We start from the raw sequence: 13382 nt of genomic DNA, 5'->3' as shown, positions 1-13382 counted from the left end.
TTTGATCGCTCCAACGGAACATCTCTGGAATGAGCAACTTTTACACAACTTATTCGATGAAGAAGTTGTGAATGAAATCCTAGCTATTCCACTGCCATCTACCCCGAAAGAAGACTCGCTAGTGTGGTCATCAAATAGGTCCGGTTGTTATTCTGTCAAAAGCGGATACAATGACCTACGAAAGAATGAGACCGCACATGGCTCTGGGCAGCCCTCTTCTTCCTACCAAATACCCAACGATCTATGGAGCAAAATTTGGAGGCTAAAAACACTCCCAAAAGTCAGACTTTTCATGTGGAGCGTCTGCCAAGATGCATTACCTACAAGGGTAAACTTATTCAAGAGAAAAGTATTATCTGAACCTTTTTGTCCATTGTGTCGAAAAAAGCCCGAGACAGTCGAACATCTATTCCTTCTCTGCGACAAGACAAAGCAGGTTTGGTCAAATCCCTATTTCAACATCCACTTTTCTTACCAACAAGTCACTAGATTTGAGGAGTGGTTGCAAAACTACAATGATATGACCCAAAAAAACATACCTTTCGAGATCATTGCAGTCACCCTTTGGAAAATCTGATTAGCGTGTAACACCCTAGTATTCCATCATGAGCAGACAGACCCAATCAACATAATTGAATCGGCTCTAAACATGCATTGTAATTACGCGAAGTGGAATAGAAGCAACTTAAAGCGTGAAGCAGTACCGCTGAACTTAAAATCGAGATGGAGACCACCAGACCCTGGTTTGCTGAAGATAAACATCGATGGATCTCACCTCTCAGGGACCATGGAAGGGGCAATTGCATGCGTATGTCGCGATTTAGAAGGAAGATTGATGGAAGGCCTTGCGCGACCAGTCCGAGCATCTTCCGCCCTTCAAACCGAAGCCCTTGCCTGTCTCTATGCCCTCAAACACTTTGCTGATCAGCCTCATTTAAAACTAATGCTGGAGTCTGACTGTTCAACGTTGATAAGCTGTTTGAGAGATTTTTCCCTCTGTCCTTGGGATGTTGAGCCAATTATCACTGATTGTATTGGCCTCTTGGCTTTTTTTGAGAGTTTAGAATTGATCATTTGCACCCGTGACTCAAATAGATTAATAGACTGAGTTGTAAAGGCGTCAAGGTATGAGACCCTCCCCCGAAACTGGGTTTGTAATCCCCCTTCCCCTCTTTGGAAAATTTTGTATTTTGATGCTCCTTACAACTCCTATAGGTGGGCCTGGGTTTAACGAGATTATATCTCTATTTTGACCAAAAAAAAAAAATACTTGCAAAGAGTTCCCAATCGCGCGCGCCTGCACAGAGACGACACTTCTCAGTTGCACTCTCTCTCTCTCTCTCGTCGGTGAATCGTCGACGATGGCATCTGCGATCGGTTGGTACGGGCCTCTGATCGATCTCTCGGAAGCAGCTTCTCACGTCGGCGACTTCGTTCAGCTCCTCGTCTTCGTCCATCGTTCCACTCCGGTTCAGGTTGTTGTCTTGTCGAATCATCTCTTTCCGAATGCTGATCGATCTGAAACTCGCTTTTTTCACCTTAAAAAAAAAAAACTGGGTTGCAGCTGGAGTTTTGGATATGAAGTTGTGATTTGATTATAGCTTATCTCGTTTCTTCAAGTGGGTGATCTACTGTTTCCTCTTTAGTCTTTAAGAACAGTCGGTGCGGTACAGGGTTCGTGCTTCTGGTTTCCGGGTTGTCGTCTGCTTCCAATTTTCGAATTGTCCAATTCGCGGCGGAAATACAAAAGGGTCGCTTGCTTTGGGTCCGTTTGAAATGTGTATGTGTATGCTCGAGCGCGTGTGCGAGGCCGTGGCTTGTGCGCGCGATGGAAGTGCGTTTGCTGGTGTTGCGTAATCCATATCTGCACTTAATAGGAACACAATGGAGATACACGATGCGCATTTTCTCTTAGATTTAAGCATCGCACGACTGGACGGTGCTCAATCTGCTCATTCTTGTTTCTGGTATTGGCTGAGACAGTACAAGTTATCGGAAGGTGGGGAGATTATCAGGACCGATGTTCAAGTTGGTGATGATACGAGGCCACGTTTCATTGTGTCGCTCTGGCAGAAGCAAATGGGGTCTTTGACAATTTCCGGTGATGTGATACTGCTACAAAGTAAGATCACCTCTCAATCTTTTTATCTTAATATTATAGAACAATAGGCAGTTCACTTTTTGGGCTATTTAAAATTTTAGGTAGTGCGATGAATAGTTTTTGGAATGAACGAAGTTTCATGCCGTCAAATACATATTTCTCCTTTCATTATGCCACTCAGATGTTAAGGTTGCCAGATTCGGCGATCTTGTTGCAAGGACAGTCAGTTGTTCATCGATCATGCCCTTGGTCCACCCTCATGAACTGATGTTTTCCAAAGGTATGCTTCTTGTCATATTTTAGTCCTGTGTATGGAGGTTTATATGTAAGTGAACTTATCAAATTCCTTCATTGGTATCTTTACACCTCTTTCTTTTATAGTTCTTTCATGTTGCATCCCACTATTCTGTTTTCACATGAATACAAAATGGAGGAAGTCTTTACACAGTTTTCTATTTATTTGCCCATGGCCAACGGATTCATTTTATCGATTCAGTAATTATTGTGCCAAAGGTGAAACGCTAAAAGGTGAATAGTTCTGCCAGACAATGATTACAAGATCTTTTTCGCTATAAATGGTGTAAAATATGTAGTTCTCTTTCAAGAAAAACAAAATCATTCCAATGACATGCACATTTTTAAAGCAATCTAGTTGTTATCTTTTCTAAGCCAAATGTAGCTTATGGGAATTAGATGGAACCGCCTCTGCTTTCTCCATTTATGGAATTTTTTAATTCTTGTTCCATGATTGCATCCTGTGACCACTTACAATGCATCGTCTTTTGTTATTCATTTAGGCGTAGATGAACTGATAGGGAACACCAGACTTGGCACTGCAGGAAAGGAAAAACTGAAGAAGGTGATTGGTTGGGTCAAGGCAAATGAACTTATCCTCCGCAATGTTAGTTCCTGATAATTTTGACCATTTCTTTTCATGTTCAATTATATCATTTGCATGTGTGTGAGCTTTTACTGTTCTTTTGAGTCATACTGCTACTCAATCATGTGATGAGAAATATTTTTCTAGTAATAGCTATACTTTATCTTATGGTGTTTAAATCTTGGAAGACATGCCCCTGTACCTGTTTATTCTAGCTATGTTAACCTGCTTCTGCAGTCATTTTTAGTTGTTGTTAACTTTATCTGTTCCATCTGCGCCATACTAACTGATGCCAGGATATGACCATAAATTGTTGCTTAGCGGAAGCAGTTGTCAAGAAACTGGAAAGTCGTGGAAGTGGGGGAACACAAGGACTGCGCTTCTATCTCAGAAGTACTAAACCTGACTTGTTTGTGTAAGGCAATCTTTCTGGCATCTGTTGGTGAAATCTTTCTTCCAATTGCGTGGAGAGCTATTTGTGAAATTGAGAAGGCAAAGATGTTCATAAGCTGGAGAATAAACAATAAGGATGGTGACGGTTTAGCTAAGGATTTCATTTGTACTGGCTGCCAGATTTGTGGTTCGCCTTTGGAATTAGAACATGGGTAAGAGATATTCATTTCTGCTCTGTTGAAGGGATGCTGTGATATTTGAGCAACCCCTTGATTATTGAATGCTTAATTGGCCTTTATTGCAGTAAGCATGCACTCAAGCAGAACTCTGTTCCTCTCTACTGTGACAAAAGCTCCGACCGCCTTCATGCAGTGAGCCTGATTTACCAACCCTTCATGGTAAGGAGTTCCTCCGCCTTATATTTTTGCAGTTGTGTTATGGTTTACCAGTTAACTTCAGATTATCACATGCAACTGGGTTTGACTCTTTGAAATCCTTAATATTCATGCTAGTCTGCCTATCATAGTATGCAATCTGATGCAGAAAGAAGGTCAAGGACAAAGGCGTTTAGCGACTAACTTATTGTCAATATAAGACATTACCAAGCTATCATGGAAAAGGTGTATAGTTGTTTTCCACCCACTTACCAAGAGTACATTTCGTGGAAAAGGAGGAGAACTAAATCCACAAAGGGGTACTTCTGAATAGTTAGGGGTACCTTGTTTCATCTTATTCACCCATAGCTATGAAACTTTTCCGTCAAATTTGTCTCGAAGGCTTCATGCATTTAAGCTCCGTTTCTTAGATAATACCTCAAAATAAAAAGAGATAATTTAGTGGATACTACATATTGGACATTGGAAGAAGTCTTTTCCATTTTTCTGTTGGAGCCTCTTTTTCCTTTTAAATTCCAATTTCTTAACAATTTCTGACATAGTTGTTTGATTTGTCTATTCTAGTTGTATGCATGGGATGAATCGGGGTCTCTTCCACTTCTTGTAAAAAACAAAGCCGCAGAACTGCTTTTTGGGAATATACCTGCAGAGAGAGTCTATCTATGCCTTGAAGCAAAGCTTCCTGTACACAAGTCTTGCTCCAAGGATGTCCCTGAAATCAATTCCCATGCCGGAGACCCTCTCCATTGCATTCGAGCGCAAGGAGCATCGGACATCGTCTCATCGAGTGGAGATGAGATGGAGAGGGAGGAAAAGAACAAGTGCCACGATAGCGTAGATTTTCATTTCGTGTGGTTTGTAATACTAAAAATGTTACTGCAACAGGGGAAAAATAGTCCTTTCAGATTCGAAGTGAATGTAGATCCCCGTCTAGACAGGGAAAGTGGGAGGTACGAAATGGTCACTGCGACAATGCCATGCTTCAGAAAGAAATAATTTGTCATCTCAATTTACTTCTCTTCCTCGAATGTTGGGGGTTAATTTGTCTGAATTTGTTGTATTGTCAGAACCTAACCTAAAAAGTTAACAAAACTTCGTCGTTTGCAGGTCTCCTGCTCCTAGTCACTTGCACCGCTAGCTAAAGAGAGAAGGATCAATCAATACCCCAAGAGCGAGCTTATCGGTCTCAGAGAAAGAATAGTTGAGACATCTTTTGAATTTTCAGGTTATATCAATAAAGTACCACCACCATCTTCGTAAGTGCACTATAAAAATCTGTCGCATCGATTGTTGTTCAGATAACGCGAAAGAGGTCCCAGAAAAAAAATGAGAAGGAACACAAATTCTTCCAGAAAATCTTATTCAGAGTGAAACTCGGGTCAAATGAAGCAGCAGCAAAGGTTTTGCGAGATAGCATGGTTTGAGCCTCAGCTGCCATGTCGAGAGCCTTCTGACGAGCCATTTGTTTTGCTATCCATCATCGTTACTGTCCCGAGAGACCTAGGCGAATAGGTCTCCCACCATAGTTCATTCATATTTGAACAATGTATGAATGACAATGACATTACTCAAAACTTGCCATACTTGAACACTTCAGATGGACTAACTGACAGCAGAACGTCTCAAATCCAATCCACGAAGTGCTCTCAAGAAAGCTACAAAATGGCATAGATTGAAAACAGACTCATGATGAAGAAAAAAGGTTGTGATCAAGATTCTTTTGCGGTCTCCACCAAATTGGGGTCTGCCGCAGCATTCTGGGCTTCTAAAAGCTGCATTTGACGTTCCGCATGCTCCCTTTCGCACGCGCTGATTCCCATAATGATGTCGAGCATGGTACCTGTCGTCCCGAAGAACACGAGAGGAGCCAGAGACTTCCGTTTTATCCCCACCGGAATCGCTAAGAGAGCTCCTGCTACCGAGAACACCCAAGTGCCCAATGCACTACAAAACAGCATATAAGTCTACGATTCAAACAATTTTACTTCTCACTATGAAAATAAATGTGAATGCTGCATTTGAATGACAAACTGTGACAAAATAAAAAAGCTCCCATTGTTTTTTATCCAATTGAAACAAACTACATGTCTCATTCCTGCACAGCACAAAATCAAGAATGTAAATGGACGGACAACCGTCCATACTCGAGACAGAGATGTGAAAGGCATGACCAACAATCAGAAGCTCCACCATTTCTAAAGAAAGATAAGAGAAGCAGACCTGCTTGCAATTTACTACTCTAAAGCAAACTAAATGAAAGAATTCTATAATCAATCATGTCGCATCACATCACTGTTTGTATCTCAGATCAGATGGCATTTGCAGTATATGTCTAAGAATTCATCATCATAAATTTGATATTATCTCAAGATTATTGGAGTATCAAGTGACAATTTAATAAAAAATAAGCATGCCTATTTTTATCTGCATTTGACACTTTCAAAGTTTAAATGTAAAAATCTGTGGCATATTGGGCTTATTTACATCCCACAAGGGACCAAGCGTATCTGTGATGTCAACCACTGATTTGTGGTGTGAGTTCGCCTTTCACTTGTTAGGTCTAGAATACGTGAAGTATCCCAGCTATAAGATATACTTGCAATTGCATTTCAAACACACATGGAGGGCACTCTCTTTGCCAAACAGATTCATTGTGCAGGTTCCCGATGTGTAATAGGCTATATACACTACTAGGGCTTTTTTTTGCCAACCTACCAATGCTAGAGTACCTTACTCCAGAAGTTTACAACTGACTAGCATAGAAGGAGGGCTGAGATGACCTAGTTAAGGACTCTAACCATGATGATACCAAAACTGCAATGCAGTTCGAAGTGGTAATATCCAAAAACTTTCAATTACATAGAGTTCTTGCTAATTAAGCTAGAAGCAGTAGAACAAAGTTTCATTTCATGAGATTGAATGCATGAATCATGACGGTTGAGGAAGTTGTAAGTTAGCCAAAAAGATTCTTCAATACTTTGCGTGAAGAGGGTTTTCCTGCAGAGATGATTATAGCTACTTTTCCAATCCAGATGGGAGAAGCACTCAACCAGCATAATCCCCGTGCTAAATTATGAACACGCATGAGGGGCATCGCAATGATTCCTGTCAAAATAATTTCAAAACAAGCAAGAGCAAAACCCTACACAGCCCACCTCATAAGCAAATTAACCCGAAATATCAAACACGAAACAGAGGCTGTCTTATTGCTGGTAAATCTCAATTCGATCTATGACAGGAAGGCACGTGCCAAACCTATGAACTATGAGAAGCAATGGATCCCGCGCATAACCACAAGATGCAAAAACTATAAATTGTTTTGCAGAAGCTTTCTCATCCTGGGTATATGCTAAAAAATGTTGACAATATCCCCAACAATGCCGGCATCGTGTGAGAAAATGCTCTAGAATTCTCAGTAACCATGTCAAATTGTGCTGAATCAAGAAAGAGCAAATGCTTATCGAGTTAGCAGGCTGCATTTAGTACAAAAAGAAAAAGGGGAAAGTGCAGACACTCGATGGCATAAACATATTGAGCTACATAGTGGAGCTATTACAAGTCAAAACCCATTCGAAGAACTGCTAGACCAAGTGAATTGAAGCAATGAAAAGCGGTTCTATTTTTCATCCACCAGGGTAAAAAAAAAAAGCCGTCACTTTGAGTTCGACCCACGATTGATCTCCCCTTCAACAGGCAAATTGTCTCTCTAAGTCTAAGCTCAACGACCCATCACGCAACACGGATCAATCCAACAACGTACGGTACCATAGAAGCAAAAGCGCAGCCTAAAGCGTTCTACCCACGAACAATTAGCACGGTTGGATGGAAGAAAAAAGGGGAAAAGAAGCAAAAAGGGACTGACTTGGAGACCGAGCATTCCTCGAGATACTTCACATTCTCTTGCCCACCCATCTCTCGCGACCCCAAGTAGCGTCCTTTACGCCCTTTTCCTTCTGCGACGATGAATTCGGACGAAGCGAGCGAGCCTCGAAGGAGAAGATCAAGAATTGGGCAAGGCCAAGCAGAGACCGCACAACAATGGCGAAGGCAAGAAGCGTACTGTCGAGCAAAATGACTCTGTCTCAATTGAGCCGAGGTGCGACAGCATCGCCCGACCCGTTGATACCCTATTCACCCACGACCCGACCCGACCCAGATTATGTGCTCTCTCATTGATTAAAGTTTTTTTCTTTCATTTTCTCTTTGCCCTTTTCCTGGAAAAAAAATGTTGGATATGTGGGCCCACTTTTCGAGCATTCAAATTACTATAATCATGCGTGTCGCCACCGGCATCATTAAGATGAGAGATTTTTAGGAACGAAATTTCTATTAAGAAGTTATTCGAATTCGTGATCACGTTTCTTGAGAAGTGACATGACATAAAAGGATAATGAATTGTTAAATATTAGACACAGATAATGATAACACTTCGCCCTTTCATATCAGTTTGCATTATTATCATTAGTGATTGCACGCAAAAAAATTGGAATGGCCAAAAGGATGGACGGTGAACCAAAAAGCACGAGCAAATGAAACGTGAGAACTTTCTTGGGCGATCAGGGCTCTAGTTGAGGAGAAAGAATGCTTGACGACCAATTATTTGTTTCTGTGCACGTGTTCTTGCTTAGTACCTAGCTAGCTACGACTTGGATCGAATATTTCGAGAAGGGCGGTGCAAGATCCTAATACAGTAACGGCAAGACGAGACAATTAATCATGACGATCACCCCTCCTCGTTATTCCGCTTGTAAAATAACAATCTATTCGTTTGGGTTTAGCAGATTATAACTAAAGGCCATACAACTCTATTGTTGGCACTAAATGTGAAATCCCTACGAAGCTAGCCAGCTAGCTAGCCTTCCTTCACCCCATATTAAAATTAATGCAAAATACTATTGGCCCGTCAGAGATAGGTCTTACGTGATAAGGCATGCTTAGCAAGTTATGATTTTAACATTATATCCAGCGCACTTCATATATTTTATAAGCATTTCGTTACAATTAGGAGCGTACCATTAGAATAGTACCACAGGTGGTATCATTATTATTGGAAATGCCCAAAGAAATTGCCATTTTAAGACCCAAAAGGATACCCCACAATTCTACTTAAGCCTGTTGCATAATTCATTACGTAGAAACTCGCCTATTGAAGCAAGGCCTAGGTTGCCTTTAGAAGCCTCATCAGTATTGAGCTTGACCCAACCAGTTGGAGGGCCGACCCAACCCACAAGCTTCTCTCTTTTGTCCCTCCGTGAAGACAATCAATATTGAGCCGATACAATGTCCTTAACATAATCTAGAATCAAGTATAAGGGTTCTCTAGTAAGACAAAAATCATTCTCAAATAATCGTTTCGTTAGGCGAGTTTTGATGTAACATTTGGGTTTGTCCCTTTTTAATAATACAAAAAATGCCCAAAATGCCTTCACGACGCACAAATTCGAACTAATGTATACATGAGACTCGTGTTTTTCCGCATGATTATTGATGCTTATCACAATTTTTTAACTACCTTCATTCTCTCCCTCTTTCATAACTACAAATTTAGTGGCTACTCTTGGCACTAAGTTAGCCACTGATCATCCATAACACAACTCTAAAGGTTGGTTAGCTAATGCTTAAAATGGTTGAATTGTTTGACTTATTTTCTGCTTCCCTTGTTGTGGGCATGAGTTCCATCTTGATCCTCTCTCAAACCATCGTTCTTCAATTGTCCTACCTAATTCCACGCTCAAATTTCATGTATCCAAAAGTCCAAATCCCAAAATGTTTCCATTTGGATATATTCACAACACTAGCACGAGTGGGAGCTAGCTAAGAGTTTCATTCTTTGATAATCAAGTCATCTTTAAGGTGCCCAAATTTGTAAACCGCTCCAAGTACTCGCCTCCAAGGTTAGCGAATCTATAGGGACTGAAGCGGTGATTCACTTTATACTTTTTATCCTTATTTGATTTTTAGCTTAAAATATTGGAAGTATCATAGGTCTATCGATTGATCGTGATGACCAAATAAGAGACAAGACCATAGTATGAAGAGGTCTTAGATGATTGTACTGTGGATGACGTCATATTGCTGAGGGAAAATAACACAAATGATCCCTAAACTTTGGTTAATGTGCAATATGGTTCTTTAACTTTCAATTTGTTCAATGCGGTCCTTAAACTTTAGTCCAGTGTGTAATATGATTCCTGAACTTTTAATTTATTCAAAGTGGTCACTGAACATCTAGTATATGTTTAAACTAGTACTTAGACAGTATGAAAATGTTCAATATTATCATTCCATTAATATAAGTTCAGGAATAACATTGAACATTTTCATTTAATCCAGGGACTAGTTTAAACATGTACCCAAAGTTAAGGGACCACGTTGAATAAATTAAAAGTTGAGGAACCATATTGTACATTAGGCTAGAGTTCATGGAGCACATTGAATAAATTGAAAGTTCATAGACCACATTGCACATTGGGCCAAAGTTAATGGACCATTTGTATCATTATTCCTTTTGTTGATGTAAGATTAAAATGATTCTCGTTGATGCGTACTTATGCTTTTGTTATGAGATAGTTATTGATATTACACGAAAAATCCATTACGTTCATGAAGTCATTAGAAGATGGTACGGGTCATTTTATATATAACGACTATCTTTCATGGATACAATGTAAAAAACGTGGCTGAGCAATTTCAAGAAAATTTTCAATGACTTTAAAGAGTATAAGGTACTAGAAGGATGAAATTTATGCATGTAAAGGTGTAAAATAGTATTTTCGTAAAACAAGGGCGAAAAAGTAAATTCACAGGATGCAAGTTCTTCTGTGAACATTGAACTTTTATCAAATGAAGTGATCATTAGTTAGTGAGTAAACTAGATTAATTAAGGGAAATAAAATCTGGTAAATAGTATAAGTATTGTAGAATACGGGCCATTTTGTAGTTTTAGAAAGTTAGAGGTCTCGTCTTTTAAAATTGAAAACTTTGGCGGCTTTTTACATGTTAAGGACGCTTATGATGGTAGGTACGTTCCTATTTAAGTTTAATATTAATTGCCTTATTTAGACAATCTCTCCTATTAGTCAAAATTTAGACTTAATTGCACAAATATTTTGAAAAGTGGGTTGTTTTTTGGTAATTTTAGGAAATCTGAGATATGCATATGGCGTCAATGAGAGAGTCTATTGATCAAATAGCAGACGAATGGCCTTAGCTAATTAATTTGATTAGTAGAGCTAAGTTAAGAGAAAATTTGAGATAAAGAGTACAATTGTAGATTAAAAAATTGTGTAGGGTTCATCTTGTAATTTTGTTAAGATTGAATCCCAAAAATTGATGTAAATATGACAATAAGAGTGACTTTAGTCTTGATATTCTCTTGGAGATCAAATTATAAACGTTTTAGTTGTGAAATTAGTTTAGTGTAAAAGTACATTTTGTATAAAGGATGATGTAAGCTTGCCATATATTTTAGTTTTTAATGGCCAAATCAGGAACAATCATAAATTCATGTGAAGATAAAAGAATTCTTTAAGCTCTTAGATTGAATGATCATTGCTTTATGATTAAAGTTTGTGAGTTTACAAATGGTAATAAATGCATATTAGGTTTCTATTGTAAATATGAAAAATGTCAAGATATTAGGTGGTATTATTTTATTTTTTTGGTCGAAAGGTGATATTATATTATTTGTACATAATATCACCTTAAAAAAAGTTATAAATAAGGTGATATTATTTATACTGTTATTATTTAGTTGCACATGGCAATTGTTACGGTGTAATGATTTGAATGTCGGTGATATCATGTGATGAATATCTATACCACAACCTATTTACCGGTGAGGGAACTCCATGTGTGAGTACGTGTATAAGACTCTAATAAAAGACAAATGTTCTGCAGGTTGAGAGCACATGAAGTCATAAGGTTCATACACGAAATGATATGGCTTATTATCCTCATATGGCTTGAGCAACTTGTCATGCATGCGATATTTATAGAGTTGAGGTCCAAGACTGAGAAAAGAAAGAAATTGAGTTGACTATGAATTTTGATGAGAATAAGCATGGCATAGCTATCATCATGAGGTTGCATAGTAATGTATTTGTCCTTGCTGATGTAGATGGCCCCCCCGTAATAGAATGTGTCTGGTGTGGTGAGATGTGTTCATGATTCTATCCTCACGAGTTGGTGCTGAGGATGCATCATTAATTGAGATGTGTTCATGATTCTATCCACCACGTCTTTTATCTAATGTATTTCACATGCTGAATGAAGTTCTGCGTCGATTTGCTGGTTGTTTCGTGAGCAATTCCCTCATTTCGAGTCGTTTCCCACACATGGGGGGGGGTGGGGGGTGGGGCGATCTCTCTGAGAAGCATGCAATGGGGGGTTTAATTAGAACCCGTGAATGCAACTAAAATACCATGCAGCTCCAAATTTTTTTGTCCTGATGAACTGTTCTTGACTTGGGGAGTTGATGTCAACTTTTAATAAGTAGTTTCGGTGAAGATGCAGCTACCGGCGATGTCAGAATCTGCTCGAACTCACGTTGTGCAAAACGAGATGTCGTTTCGCGGGATTTTCTTAACCTTTGAGTTCAACTAGGTCTCCTGTGCACCTTTGATTACAAACTTCGATGTGTTGCCGAATGTACGTTATTCACGTGTTATCTTCTCCCTTCTCTCTCTCTCTCTCTCTCTCTCTCTCTCTCTCTCTCTCTCTCTCTCTCTCTCACTTCTTTTGTTTTTTCATTAAGGAGACCTTGGGCATTTGGTCAAGAACAGTCAGCTACTTGTTTTGAAAGCGTGCCTCAGGAGCAGTCTGCCTCCCACCCACCCACCAAATAAGCAGAGATTTTTCTGAAGCAGACACGACACATGAACTAAACTACCCAGCCAAAGCCAAAACTTAAAACCTTTAAAAAAAAAACAAAATTTGCACATGAAGAACACAGTTATTCTAGAGAGAGAATCTGAGGGAACTGAGGATAAGCAAGAATCTCATCCATTAGCAGAAGTATACGAGTGAGTGTGTTCGCTCATCCAAATATTTTTAGACAACGATTGGAGAATCATTGGCGTATCATATGCTCAAAATTCAGGAGTTTGAATTCCGTTTCCCTAATGGTGGGAAGATTAGTTAAGGGACCAATTAGGCAGGGATTGACTTGGATTAAATGGAGCCAGTTCATGACCCTGCTGCTTTCACTTGATGACAACGCATGGCATGTATCCAAAAAGTCCAAATTCTAAAAATGTTCCCATTTGGATGTATGCACAACACTAGCACGAGTGGAGCCAGCTAAGAGCTTCCTTCTTTGATAATCAAGTCATCTTTAAGGTGCCCCAAATTTGTAAACCACTCCAAGTACTCACCTCCAAGGTGAGTGAATCTATAGGGACTGAAGCAAGTTGATCCACTTTACACTTTTGATTTTTAGCTTAAAATATTGGTAGTATCGTAAATCTATCGATTAATGGTTACGTCATGACCAAATAAGAGACAAGACTATAGTATGAAGAGGTATTAGATGATTTTGTACTAAGGATGATGTCATATTGTTGATGTAAGATTAAAATGATTCTCGTTGATGCGTACTTATGCTTTAGAGATG

General features: G+C 39.4%; 2 protein-coding genes across 2 annotated transcripts; one reads left to right on the top strand and one right to left on the bottom strand.

The window, feature by feature from the left end:
- Positions 1 to 1294: 1294 nt before the first annotated feature.
- On the top strand, positions 1295 to 4778 carry LOC115667428 (uncharacterized). The gene is made up of 7 exons (XM_030589014.2): positions 1295 to 1475; positions 1984 to 2122; positions 2283 to 2381; positions 2899 to 3002; positions 3303 to 3586; positions 3679 to 3772; positions 4334 to 4778. The coding sequence occupies exons 1-7, from the start codon at positions 1362 to 1364 to the stop codon at positions 4763 to 4765; spliced, it is 1266 nt and encodes a 421-aa protein (XP_030444874.1). The 5' UTR covers positions 1295 to 1361; the 3' UTR covers positions 4766 to 4778.
- A 474-nt stretch (positions 4779 to 5252) lies between these two features.
- On the bottom strand, positions 5253 to 7864 carry LOC115667439 (uncharacterized). Its single transcript, XM_030589022.2, has 2 exons — positions 7632 to 7864; positions 5253 to 5713 (listed from the first exon to the last, which is right to left on the bottom strand). The coding sequence occupies exons 1-2, from the start codon at positions 7679 to 7681 to the stop codon at positions 5479 to 5481; spliced, it is 285 nt and encodes a 94-aa protein (XP_030444882.1). The 5' UTR covers positions 7682 to 7864; the 3' UTR covers positions 5253 to 5478.
- Positions 7865 to 13382: the final 5518 nt, after the last annotated feature.

Source organism: Syzygium oleosum, unplaced genomic scaffold (genome assembly GCF_021117445.2).
Source record: "Syzygium oleosum isolate NSW1041296 unplaced genomic scaffold, Sole_v2.1 Sole_v2.02, whole genome shotgun sequence".
Lineage (NCBI taxonomy): Eukaryota > Viridiplantae > Streptophyta > Magnoliopsida > Myrtales > Myrtaceae > Syzygium > Syzygium oleosum.
This window is presented reverse-complemented; position numbering and strand designations above follow the sequence as displayed.

Bases quoted from the DNA above. Each gene is read 5' to 3' on its own strand.
- LOC115667428 (XM_030589014.2), top strand. From the start codon at position 1,362: ATGGCATCTGCGATCGGTTGGTACGGGCCTCTGATCGATCTCTCGGAA. The intron at 3,003-3,302 runs GTTAGTTCCTGA...ATTGTTGCTTAG, and splicing joins ATGAACTTATCCTCCGCAAT to CGGAAGCAGTTGTCAAGAAA. The intron at 3,773-4,333 runs GTAAGGAGTTCC...TGTCTATTCTAG, and splicing joins TGATTTACCAACCCTTCATG to TTGTATGCATGGGATGAATC.
- LOC115667439 (XM_030589022.2), bottom strand. From the start codon at position 7,681: ATGGGTGGGCAAGAGAATGTGAAGTATCTCGAGGAATGCTCGGTCTCC. The intron at 5,714-7,631 runs GTCAGTCCCTTT...GCTGTTTTGTAG, and splicing joins GAGGAATGCTCGGTCTCCAA to TGCATTGGGCACTTGGGTGT.